This window comes from Vigna unguiculata, unplaced genomic scaffold, assembly GCF_004118075.2.
Source record: "Vigna unguiculata cultivar IT97K-499-35 unplaced genomic scaffold, ASM411807v1 contig_641, whole genome shotgun sequence".
NCBI lineage: Eukaryota > Viridiplantae > Streptophyta > Magnoliopsida > Fabales > Fabaceae > Vigna > Vigna unguiculata.
Genome location: NW_021011364.1, coordinates 21,934 through 47,756, shown reverse-complemented (window position 1 = coordinate 47,756; position 25,823 = coordinate 21,934). Strand labels below are relative to the sequence as shown.

At 38.2% G+C, this 25,823-nt stretch overlaps 1 protein-coding gene across 1 annotated transcript; it reads right to left on the bottom strand.

Annotated features, from left to right (window-relative positions):
* Nucleotides 1-12,808, bottom strand: LOC114172638. The gene is made up of 8 exons (XM_028056973.1): nucleotides 12,675-12,808; nucleotides 9,032-10,681; nucleotides 7,958-8,896; nucleotides 7,603-7,882; nucleotides 6,330-7,488; nucleotides 5,388-5,445; nucleotides 4,515-4,737; nucleotides 1-27 (listed from the first exon to the last, which is right to left on the bottom strand). The coding sequence occupies exons 1-8, from the start codon at nucleotides 12,806-12,808 to the stop codon at nucleotides 1-3; spliced, it is 4,470 nt and encodes a 1,489-aa protein (XP_027912774.1).
* Between the last annotated feature and the right edge of the window lie 13,015 nt (nucleotides 12,809-25,823).

The following is a 25,823-nucleotide window of genomic DNA, read 5'->3' as shown; positions in this document are numbered from 1 at the left end:
CTAATCCATACTCACCACTATCTCAGACTGAAACAATGGATACGATATCAATCAAGAACACAAATAAAATAAAAACTAACTAACAAATACTATAGAATATAAAAAAATTATCATCATGTACATGTACAAACATTTGGAATTAAAACAACCATTTTAAATTTTCCAAAAAATAAAACATTAATCATAATTGGTACAATTAAGATTGACATAACTTTTTGGACACCTTAATTTTGAGTACAATATAACGAAAAAATGTTATCTTTAAGTTTCATTTTAAGTCCTAAAAATATAAAAAATAATGGTTAAACCATACCAAAAAATAGAAATAAAACCTAATTCACTTCTCCAATTTAAATTACATATATGATTATTTATTTACATATTTGATTCAAATGTTACTCATCTCCAAAATGATTTTTTTAATACACAGTAGAATATTATTAAAATTATCTTTTGAATGAAATATATTTATTTTAGTTCTTTTTATATACCAATTTTCAACTCCTTTTCAACAAAATGTATTACAAAAGTATTAAAATCACATTGATTTTCTTGAAAAGTAATGAGTTAATATATGAAAAGAAAATTTTTAATATTTTAAATATTAATTAAAATAATTAACACAAAAATAAAGAGGAAATGTAAATAATTACCTTTTAAAGAGAAAAATTGTAAAAATTATAGTTCATTGAGTAATAATTTAAAAAATATATTTATAATAAAAATATTATTAAATTATAAAATTATACACTTATATAAATTCTTTCAAACGGCAAGTAAATTTTTTATTAGTGAGTTGTTAAAATAAAATAAAATCTTTAATTAAGAATTTAGAAGGATCAAGAGAAAAATTCTCCCTTGTAACTGTGGTTATTATAATTATGTTTTACCTAACACTCCTAAAATCTTAAATTTTAACGTCAGTTTGATATATAATTTAGTGGTGGTTTGAACCGTCACTATTTGTTTTTCGTCGATTAAATAACTAACACGGAATTTGACGTCACAAAGCATCATAACGTTGGTTAATTATAACCGCCAGCAAAAATATTAAAGTCGATTTTAACCACCATTAAGTAAATTTTAAAAAAGGTATATTTAATACTTAGCGGCAGTTGTAATCATCAGTAAATTCAAAAATTAAAAAAATTTAGTGATGGTTGTAACCAAGGGAATTTTACAAAAATTATATTTAATACTTGGTGGTTAAAATCATTATATTTAATACCTTAGCTACAGTTGTAACCGCCGGTAAAGTCATATTTTTTTAAAAATAAAAAATCTAAAATCTATTTATCAAACATGTCAAAGGTGTTCAAATAATATTTATTTACTAACATAGTAGAAAACAATTAAGTGGATAACAGTTTATAAATTAGAAAATACCAATAATGCTACTTCTATTTGTATATTATAGAACAAATTTATAAAAAATTTAAAGTGCTTCAAGACACACATTGGGTTTCAAGTAGGATCAACAACAATCACACGATCACACGATCTACTCTTATAAGTGTAAGTCCCAAATCACCAATATGAGACGTCTAGATAAATATAGAAGCTCCAACACCTTGGAAATTCTGAAATCCAAACAATAGGTGACCTATTAGACAAAAGATCATTTAAGGAATTACCAAGGTTAGTGAGGGCAAAGCACTTACATAACCAATACCAATAGAATTTCTTGAGGAATTAAAAATGAGTTTTATCAAAAGAATGTAATGGTATATTTTCTCTTGATTGTTGTCTGGTATAAACCATTTCATTATTTTAATTTCTTAATCAGTATCCACAGTTAAAGGTAACAATTCTCTTGTTACAAGCAGCTGGTTAAATTCTATGTGAAAAGGAAATAAAAAAATCTCGTGATTTTATCAGTGTAGAGTTATAAATATACTATTATACGTTGTACCTGAGGAATGCAGAGACTTGCTATGGTTAGACCAGCGAGTAAGTCGTCTCTAAAAACCTTGTTTGATTGAAGTGTTTGGGAGAACTTTGTTCTCTGTATGAAAGCCTAACTAGTCTTTTCTAACAGAAAGCTTGCCATGAACAAGGTCTTTCCAAGCTCTGATGTTAAATTGTTTTTGCTACCGGTGTTTCCAAGTAATGAGAATCAGACACCTTTTTAAAGAACAGAAAAGTTCGTTAGAATTTTTAATTAAGTGAAAATTGTCATAAAGTAAAGGTTACATACTTCATTCATCTTGATCATTAGTGGGTAAAAAGGAAATCTTCGATCATTTTCAAGCATATTGTTATCTCTTTGCTTTTCAAATTTTGTGAACTGTGTTCTATATTTTGGAACACAAATAATCCTTACTTGTGCTATAGATGAACCAACACGTTTATCCTTGTTAGAAGCTTGCTAATGATGAAGGATTATCTTGTTTTCTTTTAGAAGATTAATGAATATGGTGTGAGTTGATTAAGAAAGCTAAGTGAAATTCCCACTGGACATTAAGATAGCAAGTTATCTAGATGTGAAGGTTCCTTTCACAAAGCTCAAGAGAAGAAGATGATGGATTGATTCAAACAAAAAGGAAATGGGAAGCACATAAACCATAGAAAACCAAGAACAATTAAAGGAAGAAGAAAACATAAAATGGAAAGGAAAGAAATGGTAAAAATGTGAGAAGCACGCCACTACAAGGCTAGGCTAGAAGCGATGGCAACCTTGAAGATGAGTGGATGTGTGCCACCACTTGCTATGCAAGATAAGGCTTAAAAGTATTCACTCCCTAGGGAGGAAACTCTCACAAATGGTTGAGACACAAGAGTGTTTTTACTTCAAAATCTTCAACCCTTTTACATGTCTAGGACCACCCTTTATATAGAAGAGTTTAGGGGCCTCTAAGCAAATAAAAGATACCAAAGGATGTAACATCCCGTCAGGATATTACTAATTAATAAATCAAATATGGAATAAATAAAAATAGCGCATTTATTAATACCTCATTTTCCCAAAACGCGGGAAAATTTAAAGCTTTATTAATTGTGCGGATAAATTAAAAGCGTTCATTACAAAACTAAAACCTCAATAACATCAAGTCACCCCTCAGGGTTTACAATTGTTTTCAAAAATAAATAGATACATATGAAAGTTTCCCAGGTCAATCCCCTCTCCGCAACTAAGCTGCACCAGAGCCACCTGCATCACCAACATCTGCTCCCGTGTACCGCGTACACGATCATCGCCACACACACGCAGATAGGGTGAGCTTAGCAGATAAAATCACATATATATATACAAAGCTATAAACATATATATATATATTTGCATGTACATATCTCAACCTGCTTACATATCACAACACTTAACTTAACTTTCCACATTACTCTATGTTTATATTCCCTCAATTCAATCTCCAATACGTTTATTTGTGTTCTACATCGTCTGATGATTACTTCAAGGTGACTTGCTGCCATACCTATCGGCCACAACCGATAGAGCACGTGCGGGAAAACATGCTACGGATCATACACCGCAACGCCAGGTAGAGTTCCCATATACGAGCAAAGCCGTATCGTCCCAAGACTACCAAACTCGTCAGCCAACAACTGAGGAGGGCAATCTATCCGGACCCATCCGTACTGGCCACAACCAGCACACTCATACCGGCCACACTCGCCAACCCGAGCCACAACTCAAGGGTTTCTCGTGTTCATCCGCCATCCCAAGCCACAACTCAAGAGATGCCATTCCGAGCCACAACTCAAGGAATACCACGTGCTTAACCCCTATCCCGAGCCACAACTCAAGGGATACGTTCCGAGCCACAACTCAAGGAACTCCAGCAACCCCACCTTTGAAGCATCACCAAAAGCCTCGTAGATCACGCTTGGAGAATCAACAACACCAATACTGATGCAGTAAAAAATCGTCTGGCGGGGGACACGTACCGCCAGGCACTGCCGCTTCCAGACCACTTGGAAGCTATGATGAGTCGAACCTTGGTTCACATTCAATAATTAACTTTTGGGGAATTTAATATTATTTTTGCGCTTACAAATTTGATATTAGTTGCATCAAATTTATTATTAGATATTCTTGAGTTTAATAATGCAAGTGTAATTTATTTTAGGTCCTCAAGGATATAAATAATGAATATTTTAATTCATAAATTAAGTCCCAAAATAGGAATTTTTGGAGAGAAATAGTTCAGGTACTAAATGCACTCCCAATTCTCATGTTTGCACCCCTTTTTCCAAATGGAATATCTATTATTAAAATAAAATATTTCTAGAGCTAGCTGCACCCCCTGTTTTCAGGTTTACACCCCCTTCTGTAATTTAACTTTAAATTTCTGCTTTGCACCCCTCCTTTTTACTAAGCTGCACCCCTAATGTCACTTAAGATCTAAATCATCATATTTCGCCACGTAGTAATCCCTCACTTAATATAATAACCACTCACAGTTTGCCACCTCATCAATCCTCCACTAACTCAAATAACCAAACAAAACACGCCACCTCATCACTCTCTCTCTCTCTCACACCACCAAAACCCTAACCCTAATCTCCTTCTCCCTCTCCACCACTCTCTCGCCGCCAGCATCCCTCATGGCCGCCATGAACCAGTCCTGCCACCGCTGCTCACGCCGGAGCGCAGCCACCACGATGCGCTCACCCCGAAAAACCCCGTCACCGCTGCTGCACCGGTAGACCACGATTGCATCGCCTTCTCCACGCGTCCTGCAGTCACCACCACGCCGAACTGCACTCACCGGCCGCGGACTGCATCCACGAGCACGAAGCCACCACACCCTCTTCTTCCTCGCGCCATCGTCAAAACGCAGACCCCACTGCTGCCGTCGGAGTTCGCGCTTGTATCAATCGCCACGGAGCTGCATCGCGTCATCTCGGGACACCATCGTCACGCTTACGCTAGGTCGTCGCCACCGTCGCGCTCCAGGAGCTCGAACCTGTCACTTCCGCGCTGTCGTCGAGCCTCTGTTGTGCCTCCATCGCGCCTACATCGGCGCCCCCTACGTCGTGAGAGAAATTGTGGTCACTGTGGCACCTCCATACCTGCAACAACTAGCAACTGGCGTCGCGACCTCCCTCAAACTAGCACTCCGTCAATTTGACAGTCACTGCGATAACCACCATGAACCCGCTGAACCACTCGCGACTCTGTGAAACGCACCTTACGACAACCTCAAGGCAGCCAAACCCTAGTTCTGGAAAGAGAAAGTGTTGCCACATGTCCGCTTCTCAATGGACAGTCCAAAAGTCAAACTGGTCAACCAGTCAACTCTAAGCAAGAATTGGTTAACAGTGGTCAAATTATCTATTTTATGTTATATCTGGCAGGTGGTTCCTCTATAGGAACCCTAAATTGGCCTAGGAAGGAAAAGATAGTCTGGCGGCAGTTCACCACCAACCAGACTAATTCTGGAAATTTCCCAGAATCACAATCTTTAAAAATGGAATATACAAATCCTACATAATCATACCAAATTCAGCATACCAATCAGAATTAAATTAATCAACGCATGAATTACCCTATTTAGCATGCCATTCAAATTAAAAATAAAGTTAACGCGTAAAAGCTCCCCTAACCTGGTTCCTTAGCTTAAATTAGAACAATTGATGAAGCTCTCCCTTGATCACCAATGGCCACCCTTGGTTTCCCTCAATTCTGCCTTCAACTCCCTCACGTCAGCCCCTCTCACTCACCCTTGCCTCTGTTTTTCTAAGTCTAGGTTCAGCCTTGCCAAAACCTTGCCTAAACTCCAACTTTTTCCTTTTAAACTAGTACTTTAGGTTACTTAAAAATATTAAAATGAATTTAATTTCATTTACCTTTTAATAACCCTCCATCTCTCATCATGAATGGGAATGCAGCCCCCCCTTGGCCGTACTGCTTCCCATTGCCTCTGTTAACCTTTCCCATTTCCCTCTAAAGTCACCATTAGCAAAATAAAAACAAGCATAATTTCCATTTAGCCTTTCCAAGGTTTGAACCCATGACCCCTTTGTTACCACTCAAGTGCATAACCATTTCAACCAATCATGTTTCATGCTAACCATCACAATTCAAGTATCACAACATACAAGAACATGTTTTCATAAATTTAAATAACAAAACCATAACATCACAAGTTAGCATACATAGGACTCGAACCCAAGTCCTCTCGCACAATCAAAGTGCTCTCAACCATATGAGCTAGCACTTTTCCACGTCATACCAACCATAATTTAATGTCATAATTATTACCCCTCCCGTATTTATTAATTAATTATTTATTTAATTAATTAAATTCTACGGGTCTTACAATACTCCCCCCTTTTTAAATTTTTCGTCCTCGAAAAAGAGAACTTACCAGTGAAGAGATGAGGATAGGACCGCCTCATGACATCGTCCATCTCCCATGTCATTTCTTGAGTTGCCTCATCCCATAGGACTTTCACGGTTTTGATTTCCTTCCCTCTGAGCTGTTTCGTTTGAGAATCCAAGATTCTCACTGGTCCGGCTCCAATGGTTAAGTCCTCCCGTATCTGCACATCGTCATCCTCCAGAATATGTGTGGGATCGGCTACATATTTTCTCAACTGTGCCACATGGAAAACATTATGTAAGTTTCCCAAGTGTGGTGGCAATGCCATCTCGTACGCTGCAGGACCAATCCTCCTCATGATCTGATATGGTCCGATGAATCGAGGTGTCAGCTTCCTCGATTTAAGTGCCCTGCCAATACCTGCAGTAGGGGTAACTCTAAGAAATACGTGGTCCCCTGCCTCAAACTCAAGCGGCCTCCTCCTCTTGTCCGCGTACGACTTCTGCCTGCTCTGAGTCGCGCGCATCCGATCCTGAATCACCCTCACCTTCTCGGTGGTCTGCTGTAAGAACTCTGGCCCAAGAACCACTGCCTCACCATCTTGTTGCCAACACAATGGCGTCCTACATCTCCTACCATACAGGGCCTCGTAGGGAGCCATTCCAATACTGGTATGGTAACTGTTATTATACGTGAATTCTACCAATGGTAACACATCACTCCATGTACCCAGATGGTCTAAAACACAGGTCCTCAACAGGTCCTCCAACGACTGTATAGTCCGCTCAGACTGTCCATCTGTCTGAGGATGATAGGCGGAGCTCATCCTGAGCTGAGTACCCAAAGCATTCTGCAGCGACTGCCAGAACCTCGATGTGAACCTCGGATCTCTATCTGACACAATACTCGCTGGCACTCCATGTAATCTAACAATCTCTCGCACATACAAATCCGCCAGCCTATCCATATTCATCTTCTGGTTAATCGGCAGAAAATGAGCACACTTCGTCAACCTGTCTACTATCACCCAGATTGAGTCGTGTCCTTTCACTGATCTCGGCAGGTGAGTGATGAAATCCATGGAAATGCTGTCCCATTTCCACTGTGGAATATCCAGAGGTTCTAACATACCACCCGGTCGCTGGTGTTCTATCTTCGCTTTCTGACATACCAAGCAAGAAGCGACGTAATCAGCCACATCCGTCTTCATACCCGTCCACCAAAAAGAGGCTTTCAAATCTTTGTACATCTTAGTCATACCCGGATGTATGCTAAGACGACTCTTATGCCCCTCATCTAGGAGCATCTTCCTCAGAACCCTGCTGTTTGGAACACACACTCTCTCCCTGAACCGTAGGATCCCGTCGCTGCCCATTCGGAAATCCTTCCTCTTCTCAGTGCCCAACTCTCCAATTATCATCTGCAGTTCCTGATCCTTCCCCTGTTCCACCCGAAGCTCATCTAGGAACTCATTCGTGATCCTCAGCATGCTGCATCGTATCTGTCCAGGCCCCATATCCAACCCCAGATTCATGTCCCTCAACTGTTCTATCAGCTCCAACTCCCTAATCATCATAGCTGATACATGAATTCTCTTCCTACTCAAGGCATCCGCTACGACATTAGCTTTACCAGGGTGGTACAATAGCTCAAAGTCGTAGTCCTTTAAGTACTTCATCCAACGCCTTTGTCTCATATTCAGCTCTTTCTGATCAAACAAGTATTTCAAGCTTTTATGATCGCTGAATACCTGGAACTGCGCTCCATACAGGTAATGCCTCCATGTCTTGAGGGCAAACACGACTGCCGCTAACTCCAAGTCGTGTGTCGGGTAATTCTTCTCATGCACCTTCAACTGTCTCGATGCATAAGCTACAGGTCGTTTATCCTGCATCAGCACACAGCCTAACCCCTGATACGAGGCATCACAATACACATCAAATGTTTTAGTCGTGTCAGGGATTGCCAATATCGGTGCGGTGGTCAGTCTCCTCTTCATATCCTCGAAGCAAGCTTCACACTCATCTGTCCACGAGAAAGGCTGGTCCTTTCTCGTAAGCTGTGTAAGAGGACTCACCATCTTGGAGAAACCCTCCACAAACCGTCGATAATACCCTGCCAAACCCAGAAAACTCCGCACCTCTGAAACTGTTTGGGGCCTCTCCCACTTCACCACAGTCTCTATCTTCGCCGGATCAACGGCTATTCCTTGGGCTGAGATCACATGGCCCAGGAATTGTACCTCTTCCAACCAGAATTCACATTTCGACAACTTCCCATACAACTGGTGCTCTCTGAGAATCCCCAATACTACTCTCAGATGCTCTGCGTGTTCTTCTCTGCTCTCGGAGTAGATCAGAATGTCATCGATAAACACTACTACAAACTGATCTAAATATGGCCTGAAAATCCTATTCATGTAATCCATGAATATAGCCGGCGCATTGGTCACCCCAAAAGGCATCACTACATACTCGTAGTGACCATACCGTGATCGAAAAGCTGTCTTCTGGACATCCTCCGGCCTGACAAGGATCTGATGATACCCAGATCTCAGGTCTATTTTTGAGAACACCGCAGCTCCCCTCAACTGATCCAACAGATCATCAATCCTCGGCAACGGGTACTTATTCTTTATCGTTAGCTTATTCAGCTGCCGGTAATCAACACACAACCGGGAGCTACCATCTTTCTTCTTCACTAACAGAACTGGTGCTCCCCACGGTGATGCACTCGGTCGGATGAACTTCTTCTCAAGCAGATCCTCAATCTGTTTCTTTAGCTCAGCTAACTCAGCAGGCGCCATTCTGTACGGTGCCATAGAAACTGGCCCAGCGCCAGGGATGAGATCAATGGAGAAATCTACATCCCTGCTAGGCGGTAGTTCTGGAATCTCATCCGGAAATACATCTGCATATTCATCCACTACCGGGATCCTGCTAATCTGCTCGACCGTGCTCATCTTCTCTGCCTGAGCCACAATCATGTAACAGGTAGCTCCAGCCTCAATCTCTCTCGCCGCCTGATTAGACGAGATCAGTTCTAGCCCCACCGTCTCAGGAAACACTATCTGACGTTGCCCGCAATCAATGACGACATGGTTACTCGACAACCAATCCATTCCCAGAATCACGTCTAGACCCTCCATCGGCAAACAAATGAGGTTCAACCTGAACCTACGGCCTGCCACCTCCATAGGACACCCCACGCACATAGAAGTGGTGGATACCTCTCCAGACGCTGGCGTCGCCACTAAAAGCTCGCACCCCAGCTCTCGCATCGTGAGCCCGAGCCTCCTCACACATTCATTAGACACAAACGAATGAGTGGCTCCTGAGTCGAACAACACCAATACCTCGTGGTCACACAACAAACATAGAAACTGCAAAAGATTACCTGACTGTTTCGCCTCTGTGGTCGTCAAAGCGAACACACGCCCCGGTGCTCTTGGTCGGTCTCCTACTGGTCTCGTAGCTGGCGCACCACCAGCTTGTCTTCTGTTAGGACACTGACGTGCAAAGTGCCCTGTCTGCTGGCATGCGTAGCACCTCCCAGTACTACTGCCTCCACCTGTACTGCTGGCAGGCTTAGTACAATCCCTCCTCAAGTGTTCCCCGCCACAGTTAAAACACCGTAATCTTCCCCAGGTAGTCGGCGGTCTGCTATAAGGTTTCCTCTGAGGTCTGACATCTGAGGTAGTCCTCTGCTGTTTCCCCCCACTACTCGACCCAGTCTCCAACTGCTCCACAGTTTTGGCCTGCTCGACCAAAACTGGAAACTCTCTAATCCGAAGTGGCACAATGAAGCGGCGTATCTCATGTTTTAATCCGCCCTCGAACCTCCTACACCTCCACTCCTCAGTAACCTCTACAGTGTAGAAACGCGCCAGGTATTCAAACCTCTCTATATAAGCCGCCACGGTCATAGTCCCCTGCTGAAGAGTAAGGAACTCTGCCTCCCTTTCGTGCCTCGCACTGTCGGGAAAGTACTTCTCCAGGAACCTCGTCCTGAAGACAGTCCACGTCACCTGCTCCCCACGGGTCTGCATCAACTGCTGCATCCCCTGCCACCAATACTCTGCGTCTGCCACTAGAAGAAACGTGACAAACAACAGCCTCTGCTCATCTGTGCATCCCAGCACTCTACAGATCTTCTCACACTCCCGCATCCAAGCATCTGCCTCGTCAGGAGTGGCCTTGCCAGAGAACTTGGCCGGCCGGTGTTTCATGAAATCCTCCATAGCTACTGGCCGAGTAGGTGCCACTACAGCCTTGGGTGGCGCCACTATGTGCTGTATCGCGTCCACCATACGATGGATCGCCTGAGCTATGTCATCAGCTCCAGCGGTGTTCCTCCTCCTCCTGTTAGCCATAGCTCGTGCACGCCACATATTATAGCTGGTTCACACACACAGCCCATATTAGGATTTCATATCCAGAAATAAACTAATAACACAGACAATTAGACACACAAACGTAACGCGGTATGCTCACTCCCCATAGACCCCAAAATCATTTTGAAAACCATTGCTCTGATACCAAATGTAACATCCCGTCAGGATATTACTAATTTATAAATCAAATATGGAATAAATAAAAACAGCGCATTTATTAATACCTCATTTTCCCAAAACGCGGGAAAATTTAAAGCTTTATTAATTGTGCGGATAAATTAAAAGTGTTCATTACAAAACTAAAACCTCAATAACATCAAGTCACCCCTCAGGGTTTACAATTGTTTTCAAAAACAAATAGATACATATGAAAGTTTCCCAGGTCAATCCCCTCTCCGCAACTAAGCTGCACCAGAGCCACCTGCATCACCAACATCTGCTCCCGTGTACCGCGTACACGATCATCGCCACACACACGCAGATAGGGTGAGCTTAGCAGATAAAATCACATATATATATACAAAGCTATAAACATATATATATATTTGCATGTACATATCTCAACCTGCTTACATATCACAACACTTAACTTAACTTTCCACATTACTCTATGTTTATATTCCCTCAATTCAATCTCCAATACGTTTATTTGTGTTCTACATCGTCTGATGATTACTTCAAGGTGACTTGCTGCCATACCTATCGGCCACAACCGATAGAGCACGTGCGGGAAAACATGCTACGGATCATACACCGCAACGCCAGGTAGAGTTCCCATATACGAGCAAAGCCGTATCGTCCCAAGACTACCAAACTCGTCAGCCAACAACTGAGGAGGGCAATCTATCCGGACCCATCCGTACTGGCCACAACCAGCACACTCATACCGGCCACACTCGCCAACCCGAGCCACAACTCAAGGGTTTCTCGTGTTCATCCGCCATCCCGAGCCACAACTCAAGAGATGCCATTCCGAGCCACAACTCAAGGAATACCACGTGCTTAACCCCTATCCCGAGCCACAACTCAAGGGATACGTTCCGAGCCACAACTCAAGGAACTCCAGCAACCCCACCTTTGAAGCATCACCAAAAGCCTCGTAGATCACGCCTGGAGAATCAACAACACCAATACTGATGCAGTAAAAAATCGTCTGGCGGGGGACACGTACCGCCAGGCACTGCCGCTTCCAGACCGCTTGGAAGCTATGATGAGTCGAACCTTGGTTCACATTCAATAATTAACTTTTGGGGAATTTAATATTATTTTTGCGCTTACAAATTTGATATTAGTTGCATCAAATTTATTATTAGATATTCTTGAGTTTAATAATGCAAGTGTAATTTATTTTAGGTCCTCAAGGATATAAATAATGAATATTTTAATTCATAAATTAAGTCCCAAAATAGGAATTTTTGGAGAGAAATAGTTCACGTACTAAATGCACCCCCAATTCTCATGTTTGCACCCCTTTTTCCAAATGGAATATCTATTATTAAAATAAAATATTTCTAGAGCTAGCTGCACCCCCTGTTTTCAGGTTTACACCCCCTTCTATAATTTAACTTTAAATTTCTGCTTTGCACCCCTCCTTTTTACTAAGCTGCACCACTAATGTCACTTAAGATCTAATTCATCAGATTTCGCCACGTAGCAATCCCTCACTTAATATAATAACCACTCACAGTTTGCCACCTCATCAATCCTCCACTAACTCAAATAACCAAACAAAACACGCCACCTCATCACTTTCTCTCTCTCTCTCACACCACCAAAACCCTAACCCTAATCTCCTTCTCCCTCTCCACCACTCTCTCGCCGCCAGCATCCCTCATGGCCGCCACGAACCAGTCCTACCACCGCTGCTCACGCCGGAGCGCAGCCACCACGATGCGCTCACCCCGAAAAACCCCGTCACCGCTGCTGCACCGGTAGACCACGACTGCATCGCCATCTCCACGCGTCCTGCAGTCACCACCACGCCGAACTGCACTCACCGGCCGCGGACTGCATCCACGAGCACGAAGCCACCACACCCTCTTCTTCCTCGCGCCATCGTCAAAACGCAGACCCCACTGCTGCCGTCGGAGTTCGCGCTTGTATCAATCGCCACGGAGCTGCATCGCGTCATCTCGGGACACCATCGTCACGCTTACGCTAGGTCGTCGCCACCGTCGCGCTCCAGGAGCTCGAACCTGTCACTTCCGCGCTGTCGTCGAGCCTCTGTTGTGCCTCCATCGCGCCTACATCGGCGCCCCCTACGTCGTGAGAGAAATTGTGGTCACTGTGGCACCTCCATACCTGCAACAACTAGCAACTGGCGTCGCGACCTCCCTCAAACTAGCACTCCGTCAATTTGACAGTCACCGCGACAACCACCATGAACCCGCTGAACCACTCGCGACTCTGTGAAACGCACCTTACGACAACCTCAAGGCAGCCAAACCCTAGTTCTGGAAAGAGAAAGTGTTGCCACATGTCCGCTTCTCAATGGACAGTCCAAAAGTCAAACTGGTCAACCAGTCAACTCTAAGCAAGAATTGGTTAACAGTGGTCAAATTATCTATTTTATGTTATATCTGGCAGGTGGTTCCTCTATAGGAACCCTAAATTGGCCTAGGAAGGAAAAGATAGTCTGGCGGCAGTTCACCACCAACCAGACTAATTCTGGAAATTTCCCAGAATCACAATCTTTAAAAATGGAATATACAAATCCTACATAATCATACCAAATTCAGCATACCAATCAGAATTAAATTAATCAACGCATGAATTACCCTATTTAGCATGCCATTCAAATTAAAAATAAAGTTAACGCGTAAAAGCTCCCCTAACCTGGTTCCTTAGCTTAAATTAGAACAATTGATGAAGCTCTCCCTTGATCACCAATGGCCACCCTTGGTTTCCCTCAATTCTGCCTTCAACTCCCTCACGTCAGCCCCTCTCACTCACCCTTGCCTCTGTTTTTCTAAGTCTAGGTTCAGCCTTGCCAAAACCTTGCCTAAACTCCAACTTTTTCCTTTTAAACTAGTACTTTAGGTTACTTAAAAATATTAAAACGAATTTAATTTCATTTACCTTTTAATAACCCTCCATCTCTCATCATGAATGGGAATGCAGCCCCCCCTTGGCCGTACTGCTTCCCATTGCCTCTGTTAACCTTTCCCATTTCCCTCTAAAGTCACCATTAGCAAAATAAAAACAAGCATAATTTCCATTTAGCCTTTCCAAGGTTTGAACCCATGACCCCTTTGTTACCACTCAAGTGCATAACCATTTCAACCAATCATGTTTCATGCTAACCATCACAATTCAAGTATCACAACATACAAGAACATGTTTTCATAAATTTAAATAACAAAACCATAACATCACAAGTTAGCATACATAGGACTCGAACCCAAGTCCTCTCGCACAATCAAAGTGCTCTCAACCATATGAGCTAGCACTTTTCCACGTCATACCAACCATAATTTAATGTCATAATTATTACCCCTCCCGTATTTATTAATTAATTATTTATTTAATTAATTAAATTCTACGGGTCTTACAAAGGATGTCTCTACAAAAAACTAATCCTAGCTTCTAGAAATTAGGTCAAATAAGGTTACAAAAAATGAGAGACAAAGGAGCTAACTATGGTGTGTGCAAGGCTAATTTTTTTCTAGCACAAAAGGAGACAAAGAATGTGTCTCATATGTCTCCAAAAAGTGGCCAAAGTGTGCTAAAAAAAAAAGGAGACCAAAGGTACATAGGTACACTTGCTTCATGCCTTGTACTTTATGCTTTATGCCTTTGCTTTATTCTCTCCTCCACATCATTTATGCTCCCCAATCACCATGTGCCACCTAGCATTGCTTTCTTACTCCTAATTAACCTCAAAGAAAATAAACATAGATTAGCATGTTGGCTTAAGTCAAGTCAACTATAGTCAACAAGTCAAACCTAGTCAAAGGTCAACAAGTCAACTGAAGTTGATTCAACTAAGTCAACTTTGGGAATCAAAAATAACAAACACAAATGAAATGGATGAAAGATTAGTGAACTTCCTTTCTAAACATGCTTAGTCTTCTTAAGCATGTGCCTCCATCCTTGGTGGGGGTCAATCCTTCATCATCCTCCCCTCCTTGGAGAGAATTTGACCACAAATTCTTCAAGCCTTTGTAGATGGAGCTTGACTTGATTTGGGGGAGGATTTGCGCCTCCCTTTTTTGAGCTCTTGTTCCATCCTTTCTAAGGATATTACCCTTAGCTTTGGTTAGGCCATTTTTATTTTCTAGAGTACTCTTCCTCTCTTGCTTGTGCTTTGGGCCTTCCTTTTTAGCTTAGGAAGAGAAAGAAGGGTGATGCACATCTTGCTTTGGAAGAATTTTTTTGTAGGCAAGTAACACCTTAGTGAAAGCTTGCCCCTTTTCTTTTTCTTCTTTATCTTTTCTTATTATATTTCTATCCTTATTAACTTCTTGAGGTGATAGAGGTTGTAAAGTGGTCTTTTTCCCATTTATGAAGAAAATGTATTGGTTGGTATGACCATCATGTAAAGTTTGTTTATCAAATTGCCATGGCCTCCCTAGTAAGATATATGTGACTTCACATCACATAACACCTCATCTTTGTAGCTTGCTATAGAGAAGTTAATTAGGACTTGTTTATTGACATCTATTTCTCCCTTTTTACTTATCCAAGCAAGCTTGTAGGGCTTAGCATGAGGAATGGTCTCTAAGCTAAGCTTTTCCACCAACCTTGTGCTAGTAGCTACATTGGTACTACTTCCTCCATCAATAATTAGAGAGCAAACCCATTTGTTAATTTTGCATCTAGATTGAAAAATGTTTTCTCTTTGAGTTGGCTCAAGCTCACTTTGATCTTGACCTATCATGCGCCTTAATAACATAGGGTCTTTCTCAAAAAATTTAGTTTTACTAGAGGAAAAAGATTCTTTTGAAAGAGAATGGGGAGATAAGTGTTCACTTTCAACATCATTACTCTTCTTTAAGATCATGGTCCTTTTGGTTGGGCAATTTAAAGCAATGTGATTATAACCCAAACATTTAAAACATTTAATGGAACTTGATCTTTGAGAAGTGGAATGGTGAATGTGATCACTTGGTGACTTACTTTTACTTGGTGGTTCTTGATGAGAGTTAGAAGGGAACTTATCATGTTTCTTTTTATCATTTCCCTTCCATGAGGGACTAGAGTAGTGGTTGGGTGAGTAACTCTTCTTTGCCCTTCTTTTTCTTTTCAATTGAATTTCAATCCCAAGGGCAAGTGTGAAAACATTTTCAAGAGTGGAGTACTCATACAACTCTACTTGGTCTTTTATGTCTCTCCTAAGACCACTCACAAATCTTTTTATTTTCTCTTTGTTAGTTTCTTTTATTTCAACCCTACGCATTTGAGACTCTAATTCGTTAAAGTATTCACTCACACTCATAGGACCTTGGTGAAGCCTTTGGAGCTTCAAAATAAGTTCCTTCCTATAGGAGGGAGGAACAAATCTAGCGCGCATAAGAGTTTTAATGTCCATCCAAGAAGTCGCGAGTGGCCCTTGGTCATAATTCTTACAAACTTTATGCCACCAAGTATTGGCATACTCCAAAAATCCTAAAACTACTAGATCAACTTGTGCTTGATCCTTTACGTGATTTTCATTGAAAATTTGATCAACTTTAGCTTCCCAATCAAGGAAGATTTTGGGATCACTTCCTCCATAGAACTTAGGAATCTTTGGCGTTTGCTTCTCTTGTGATAGGTTGCGCTTAGAATGCCCTCTTTTCCTAGCCTCTCTTTCTTGCTCTTTAGCTTCAAGCCTTTGAATGTGGTCTTGGATTCTTAGGTCACTTTGCTCCTTGTCTTTTCTCAATTGTTCAAAGGCCTCCTTGCTAGACAACTCCAAATCCCGAAGCAATCTCATCAATGAATTGTTTTTGTTTGATGTAGGTGCTTTGATGAACTTGCCATGATTCCTACAACAAAAACACTCAAATCCGAGACAAAATAAATGGATTAGAGGTTAGACAACTTGAAAACCGAGACCAAATCCAACCCAAAATGTAACCCAAGTGTTTAGATCACTCTCCCAAAGTAACAAGGCAAGGCTAGCACTCAAAATCCACCAAAGGAGTGAAGCGAACACTTTTAAAAACTTGTTCAAAACCTTTCAATAGCAAGACAAGTGATTCGGCCACAACACCCCAAGAGTTTCAAGAAAAGAAAACTACTAAGACAAAACAAAGAACACGTAGTAACAAGCAAGAAAAACACAAAAACAAGGAAAGCTAAACTCTAAAGAAGAAAAGTTTGAGACAAAACTTTTAACAAGACTAAAACAAGAAAAGCACATTTTAAAGACTCTATGGAAAGTACTTGACAAGCATCTTCAAGTCTTAAATCATGCATACACCAAGAAAGATCATAACCAAGTTAAAGCATGGAACTAATTAGCCAATATCACTAGTAGCATAACACCTAGTGAAAAACACACTTTTAGTTCACTAAGAAGCAAGGTTGCTCTCGGTTTTTAGGCAAAAATTGGTGCAAAATTTTCTTCTTTCACAACTAGTTTCATAAAATGATGAGAAAGAGTTTTAGGTGGCTTGGACACTTAGCTCCTCAAGTTTTAGGCCAAAATCAATTTCATAGAGCATACATCAAGCAAGACATAAAGTGAAAGCAAGATTCAAATACTTGGAAAAACAAGAATAAGAAAACTTCAAGTTAACATATGACATATGACTCAAGCAAAAGTTAGGCACATTTAAAGACTCAACATGACATACACAAAGACACAAACATGTAGCTATCATGCATTTCAACTCATGGATTTGAGGCTCAAAGACTAAGCATCCAAAGACATGTTATCCAACCACATTTAGGAGCTTAAAGAGGTGCAAAAACCGTAGTCAAACTGCCACAACAAAACCTGAAAACGCATATTCACGTATTCTTGGCAGATCTGACATTTGCTCACTAATTTGATCATAACTTTCTCCACAGAAGTCCAAATGCGTTGGTTCTTTTTTTTCTGGAAACTAGACTCAAAGAGCTTTCTTTTGACATCAAAAACGTAATTTTTGGACCTCTGAGCTGGTACAGTTTAATGTTTTAAAATCGTCACGTTTTCTGCCAGCACTATTTTTGTGTGTAATGGAAGTGGATTTGAACCATACAAAGATAGCTACAACAAGACAAGGTTAGCACATGAAAAACACCATATTCAAGATAACCTAGGATCTAGATACCAAATGATGAAGGATTGTCTTGTTCCTTTTTAAGATTATTGAATATGGTGTGAATTGATTAAGAAAGCTAAGTGAAATCCCCACTGGACATTAAGATAGCAAGTTATCTAGATGTGAAGGTTTCTTTCACAAAGCTCAAGAGAAGAAGATGATGGATTGATTGAAATACACCTAGTGGATGTGTAGATTTGTCACTTGATCCTAGATCCAAGCTTGACCCATCAAGGTTGAATCCACCATCAATCTTCTTGAAGGTTCACTTGAATGATCTCTCAAGAAAGCACAAGAACTCTGTAGATATCAGAAAAGCAGTCTCTCAATTCGTAATTTAGTAATTCAGTTAGTTTTCTCTCTATCTTTAAAAATGATTTCCAAACTAATTTTATACCAGAGTTCTGCTGCAATGACTAATAGATTAGGAATTTACCTAATAGATTATCGTGAGTGTACTGCATCGTGCAATGTCCTTATCTAATCTATTAGTTAAGTAGCTAATCTATTCACGAATTATGTATTATTCATAAGCCATAGCAGGAAAACAATAATCTAATGAATTATGTATTATTCAGAAGCAAATGAGCCATAGCAGGAAAACAATAATCGATTAGAGAATTGCCTAATGGATTAGCTAGCAAGTAAAACACATAATATAAATCAGCAGAATGTGGTTTAATAACAATAAAAGTACGCAATTTCACTCACATTATCAAAACATAGTATAACATCAATTCATGCATCTCAACAAAAAGGTGATTTAGTAGCAATCAAGGCACATAATTTTAATCAAGCCCTCAAAACACACAATCACAACAACAATCCATTTTAATCAATTTGAAGTTATTCTAATGGATTAATTTATGCAGAAATATGAAGAATGCACATTCTTCTTCCTTTTTAATGAACAAACATATAGTAAATTCAAAATATGGGAGTACTTCAACCAACAATTATTCTTGATCACAATGGAAGAGGAACTTTTCACCTTGGCAATGCCTAAAATTTGACCTTTGTTATTATCACCTCTTGTAACATGACCATTAATTGGCTTTGTAAGATATCCTGCAAAATTTCTTCACATCTCCTTTCATGTGTCTTGAGCATCCATTATATAGAAGCTATATTGTTTTCCTTGCATCAAGACACAACTAAAACATAGATTAAAGAGAAGATGTAGGTACCCAATTGAACTTGGGTCCTTTCATGTTAGTGGTTTGAGGTGTTCCTTTAGGTACCCATTTGTACTCTCCTTTAGGAACCCCACAATTTTTAAAATAGCAGGAATTTGATGCATGACCAAATTCAGAATAGTAGGAGCAAATAACAGATGTTGGTTTACTCATGTTTAGAAAATTTCTGGTGCCTAATGGATTAAATTTGCCATTTTAACCTATTCCCTCTTTATTAAGTACACTCCTTTGAGATCCTGACACAACATCTAGGTTTGATCTTTCCAGCATGAATTTTAAATCAATCCATCATCTTCTTCTCTTGAGCTTTGTGAAAGGAACCTTCACATATAGATAGCTTGCTATCTTAATGTCCAGTGGGGATTTCACTTAGCTTTCTTAATTAACTCACACCATATTCAATAATCTTAAAAAGGAACACCTTATTCAAGACAAAAGAAGATGAATTTGAAAGAGACGAAAGAGATGCAGAACCAATGTGGGTTATGGATAAACCTGTTCCATTTCCTAATTTGACTTGTTCAGCACCATTATAGTTTGATTTAGAGGTATAATTTGTAGAATCATTCGTAACATGGTGAAAAGCACCACTGTCTAGGTACCATAATGAATTAGGCATGGATAAAATGGTGGAAAATTGATCAGAGATATCAGTATTGGAAGATAAAACCTGGGTGTTGTTGGTTTGTACGGATGATTGTATTTCTTGATTGAATCTGTGCAAGCAGTCCATAACAATATGTCCACCCTTGAAACATATTTGGCATTGAGGTCGATTGTTGGACAACTGTTGATACTGAAAGGGAATCGAGTTTGATCTAGACAATTGTCGACCAATGGGAGGACGTCCACCTCGAGTTGAATTTGATCTTGAACGTGCACGACCACGATCATAGGACTTGCCACGATTTGAAGAATTCCAAGAAATGGTGGTGGAATGAATCTACGACGATGAGTTGACTTGTTGATGCCTTTCCAAGCTTTCTTCTTGATCAAGAAGTAAAGCCTCGATCTCTTCGACGGTATAAGGTTCATGGCACGAGAGAATAGTGGTGACAAAGCGATCAAATTCTTCAGACAATCCATCAAGGATATGTTCAATGTGTTCTTCCTCTGAAACAGAGACACCTGCAGCACAGAGAGAGTCAACTATAGACGGAGATGGAGCGTTCTTTCTTGGCGCTCTTAAGTTGAGTTCTGAGCTTTTTAATTTTTGCTCGTGATTGACTGGCATAGTAGATCTTGAGTTTCTACCATACTTCGTAGGATGTGTTTAATCCAACCGTTTTCGTGAGTAATGGGGAAGACATTGACGAGAGTAGCTGATAATGTTGTCGTTGATGCAATCAAATTAATACTACTTATTTATAACAACTTCAGTATTGTTAAGAAAGTAGTCAACAAAATAGTAAGGGTAAAGTAACCCAAAGTCGTCTCCCAACGAACACGGAATTGATTTTTAACAAATTAGTTCTTATAAAACTATACAAGTGTTAGTCAAATAAAATTATAAAAATAGGAGGGATAAAGATAAAAAGATAAAATAAGATATAAACAATAGTAAAGAAAATAGATTGATTCCATTACTTTTTCAAAATAGATTCATCATCAGTTAACTAAAGATTATTGCTCGATTAATTATTAATATAGATTTACAAATTAATCAATGTAAAGTCTCAATTAATTTGTTGGCGTTCTCACTTTTAACCAAAGTATAGTCTCAATTAAAAGTGAGAACTTTTAGATTATCCACAGTAAATTCAACCAAAGTACAGTCTCAATCAAATTTACATGCCTAATCATGTCTAGTCTTTTATCTCCTCATCAAATAAAAAGCTTAATTAATCAAAGTAAAGTCTCAATTAATTTTAGTTAGAGTAAATACCTTTAATCAAAGCAAAGTCTCAATTATTGGTAAAAACTCATTCAATCACATGAAAGTTTTTAAATAAAATCAAAGTAAAGTCTCAATTAAATTTAAAAACCCTTGAACTCATATGATCAACATGCATACAGATTTAAAATCATTACTTTTTACGTGATTCAAAGATAAAAGACATAGATGAATTAAAACCTCAACAATAATAAAAAGAACAAAGAAATTATTTCATTTTAACCTCAAAATCCATAATGAAATTACAATGGAATCAACCCAAGAAGTTTAGCAATCCATGGAATACAAAATAAAAATAAAAGAATGGAGAGAAGAAAGAAATTAGGTCCCCCTAAGAGTTCCTAAATTTCGACGTGCCGAGCTTGTTCTTTCTACTCCTCCCTTGGTCTCTTTATATAGGAATTGGACTAGGCTTTTATGTTGCTAAAATCTCTCAAATATCTTTTAAAATAAAGATAAAGATAAATATTTAAAAATATTTGGAGAGATATAGACTATTTGACAAATATAATTGGTTGATAATATCAATATCTAATATAATTAAATTAATTAATTAATTAAAGATATATGATAAATTATCACCAATTAGTATTTGTATTAATTTTCCAAATCAACCTTTTGCAATCTCCTTAAATTATCTTCTAAATAATCCAATATCTTCAAGATATTTTTGTTTGTTGTGGAACTAAAAAGATTCAAGAAGATCTTGTCATATTTAAAAAGATTTAGTAGTTATTATCTTTTAATATTTTATGATATAATTAAATAAGATAATTATTTAAAAATATCAAATAAAATATCTAAGATATATTTTTCCCAAATTATCTTCTATCATAAAGATAAAGAAAATCGTAAGGTTCAATTTTTTGTTGCTCTCTTCTTGGCTTAGCCAAACTTCTTCACTTTTTCAAGCTTTTCTTGTCGTCTTCATGGAATGCTTGGCTTGGATTTTTGTGATTTTGATAATTTCCTATTATTGGATTTATCTTTAAGGTGTCATGAAGCTTTGAACAATTTATTTCCACACCTCCATGAGCTCAACTTAGCTGCAGTTGCACTAACACACCTCAAAATATCCAAAGAAAATTTATGCAACTAAAAAGCTATTTTTAACATGCTTTTGTACCTCATGCTCAATAAACCCAATTATAGGAAATTCCAATTAAATCAATCTTTAAACACACAAATTCAATTAAATACCCAGAATTAAACACTGAATGAGGGCAAAAATACGCACTCATCATACCCACACACTTATTCTTTTGCACTCCTGGGCAAAATTGAGAAATTCCAAAACTTCTTCTGAGGTATTTTATTTCACATCAACACTGGATCAAAGGAATGAGTCTTACTTGAGACAAATCAATCTTCTAGAGATCAAATTATCATGTATATACAAACGGAAAGGTTCTATTTTTCACACATGACTTAATCTTTTGAATTCACAAGACAATCAATTATGAAAGAAAGTACTCAAGTTAAATGTCTATTTTCTCACCAAAATTCTCTCAAGTGTTTTGGCTTGTGTTTTCACTCAAAATACCCATGCAAGTAAACACTCCTAATACTTAACAAGACTCTCATATTCACAAACTTTCAGAAAACATGCTTTCAAAGATCATGGGGACTTTTCACAGGTTATAACAGGGCCAAGGCAAAGGTAGGAAAAATTTTAAGACTCTTGGGTTTTTGAAATAGTAATGTAGGAAGAATAATGGAGCATAATTTCAAAAACAAGTCTTTTTCGTTTATTGCTTTGTTGCTCTCTCTTTTTTTTTTTAGAAAGCAATTATTTCAACACTTTTTCATCAACAATTTTTCCTTTTGCCATTTTTATTAATTTGTGGGTGAGGTACTCACCCACACACTTTATTCCTCAACCATTCCTGAACACAATCCATTAGCTCCTTCTTTCTTCCTAAGGTAAAACATAGTCTTTTTCTTTTCAAGGTTATGCAATATGCTTAAAACAAGAAAAAAAATGTTTAAAAGCTCAAAGGGGCTACCAATGGATTAATATCAAGGTGGACTTATTTGGCCAAGTAGCTAAAAACAAGAAATGCCTCAATCATATCAAATCATGCATATTCACCTAAGATGCTAAACAAAAGAGTCAAGCTAAACATTTGAGTATAAACAAACATGAGCAAGTCACTCAAGAAAAAATAGGAATGACATATGGCAATTCATCCTTTACATTAAGGCTCAAGACTCACAAGGTCAAATTCTTTAACAAAAGATTTAATCAAGAAATTCTCAAATCAACTCAATTAGAAAATCATAGAAACAATCCACTCATATCAACATGACTTTTATATTTGAAGAATTATGATCATCCCAATTATTGAATCAACTCCTAAAAATTCAATGTCAATATGTTTTATTGAAAGCAGTGAAATATTTTTTGTGGATTTCTTATGAGACATATTGCTTAAAAGTTTCACTTAGTAAAAAGTTAATACTTTCACAATTTTCTCAAAAAGAAATCACAACTTTTTTTCTTTATAAATGAAAACAAAAACAAAAAATTGAAAAACAAAAAAAAAATTCTACCTACAGTTTGTTTCTCCCACACTTATTTCAAAAAAAATGTCCTTGATGGACTTATTTTGGGGAGGAAAAGAAAAATTGTGACTTTTGGCTCAATTTGGCCATATGTCAAAATTTTTTTTTAATTTTATAAAGTACAAGTCAGCTTGTAGAATTTTATTAAAGAAAACAAAAACAAATTTTTTTGAAATTTTTTTAATATTTTTAAAATTAAAAATAGAAACAAAAAATAAACATGCATGCAAATTAACTTTTCTATCAACAATGATTTCAAAAGAATTTGAATATAAGCTTTTTACCTAGTGAAGCAACCTTTCTTCTTTTTCTGCAGCCATGTCAACAAAGATAACCACTGAAAACTTATTTGCATCATTCACATAACAAACTTGATGTGTGGAGTGTGTGGCTTTAACTCAACTTGAGCATCATCAGGTGCATTCGGATGGTTAACTGGATCATCAGTAATCCTTGTAATCTCATCTTGTGAGCAAAAAGCTACACTTGATGTAGTTGAATATGCTACTTCATCATTAACCAACTCAGTTGAAATAGTAGATGCTTCAGCTGCATCTTTGAATATTGTTGGCTCTTCAACTGCACTTGGTTCCTCCATTGTATTATTCTCACAACTTTGCTCTTCAAAAATATCATCAACAGATAAAACTTTATATTCACATTGAGCATTATCAACATATCCATCAGTAGATATGTTTGTGTGAGAATCTTTAATTTCTTCATCAACTTCAGCAACATCCTTAATATGTCCATCAGTAGACATATTACTATGAAGATCATTATATCCATCAGTAGATATATCAATGTGATGTGATTCCGCTATTGGCTTTTCAGGCTGATTATGCAAGTTTTGTGTGGCGGCATTCATCATCTCTTTTTGATCTGTTTGATTCATCTCCATCATTTCAGTCATAATTTTCATCATATCTTCCAAAGTGACCTTTCTCACTCCATCATTCATTAGCTGACTCAAATCTTCAGACATTTGTTCAGCTCTGATGGCCAACTTCAGAAGCACATCTTTGATTTCATGACGAAGTGCATTAAAATCTGGATTTTCAGGAAATCCCTGATGGGGTTGAGGGGTGGTATTAACAGTTACAAGTAATTCTATGAAGTTGTTCGTACTTGCATCCCTCAACATATCAGACAGTATTTGTTTATTTTCGTACCACTCTTGCTCAGTATTTCTGCATCTTTTATCAACTCGCAACCTTTCATCCATGGACTCTAATTTCTATATAACTTCACCCATTAATATCATAACTTCCCTGTAGGATGGTCCATTGGTTGCTTCAACTTGCTGTGGTGGTATATATTGTTGCTGAAAACTATTTGGAACATATGGTTGTTGAGGTGGACACTCAGAATATGGTTGTTGTTCATATCCCAAAAAAGATGATCTAGGATATAGATAATTAAATTGTCGTAAAGTTAACCCACTTATATCAAGTGCAGAAGTAGGTGTGACAATTTGTTGCTGATAATCATATGAATCACGTGGTTGCTGTGGATAGTAATTATAATTCACTTGAAAATCACATTGTAAATTATTTTCATATGAAAAACTATTTTGCATTTTTGAAAGAGGTTTTCCGAAAAGAAATAAGTTGAAACCTTGTTGCATAGACTTCCAGGAAAGAGAGGTGCGTCTCAATGGACAACTTAAGTACCTTGTCTTTCCTTAGCCAAAGTGTTTCCCAACTAGTTTCACAAATTTCCCAACAAAATCCCTCAAACAAAAATTATGCTTAAAAAAATAAAGTAACTAAAAAAAATAAAATAACTAAAGAAAATAAAATAAATGTTAGGAAAAAAATGAAAGAAAAAAAATGTTAGTGATAAAAAAAATAAAAAATAACAATGATAAAAAAATAAAAAATAAAAAAATAAAAAAATAAAAAAATAAAATGAAAAGAACAAAAATAAGAACTAAAATGATAAAAATTCTAACCGTGTTCCCCGGCAACGACGCCAAATTTGATAACACTGTCGTTGACGCGATCAAATTAATACTACTTATCTATAACAACTTTAGTATTGTTAAGAAAGTAGTTAACAAAATAGTAAGGGTAAAGTAACCCAAAGTCGTCTCCCAACGAACCCGGAATTGATTTTTAACAAATTAGTTCTTATAAAACTATACAAGTGTTAGCCAAATAAAATTATAAAAATAGGAGGGATAAAGATAAAAAGATAAAATAAGATATAAACAATATTAAAGAAAATAGATTGATTCCATTACTTTTTCAAAAT

What these genes read in the sequence shown, in the direction of transcription:
- LOC114172638 (XM_028056973.1), bottom strand. Translation starts at nt 12,808, where the DNA reads ATGACGCGATGCAGCTCCGTGGCGATTGATACAAGCGCGAACTCCGAC. An exon ending in GTGGATGCAGTCCGCGGCCG is followed by an intron (nt 10,682 to 12,674) that starts GTGAGTGCAGTT and finishes TGTGTGAACCAG; the next exon opens with CTATAATATGTGGCGTGCAC. An exon ending in TGTGTGTTCCAAACAGCAGG is followed by an intron (nt 7,489 to 7,602) that starts GTTCTGAGGAAG and finishes ACGGGTATGAAG; the next exon opens with ACGGATGTGGCTGATTACGT.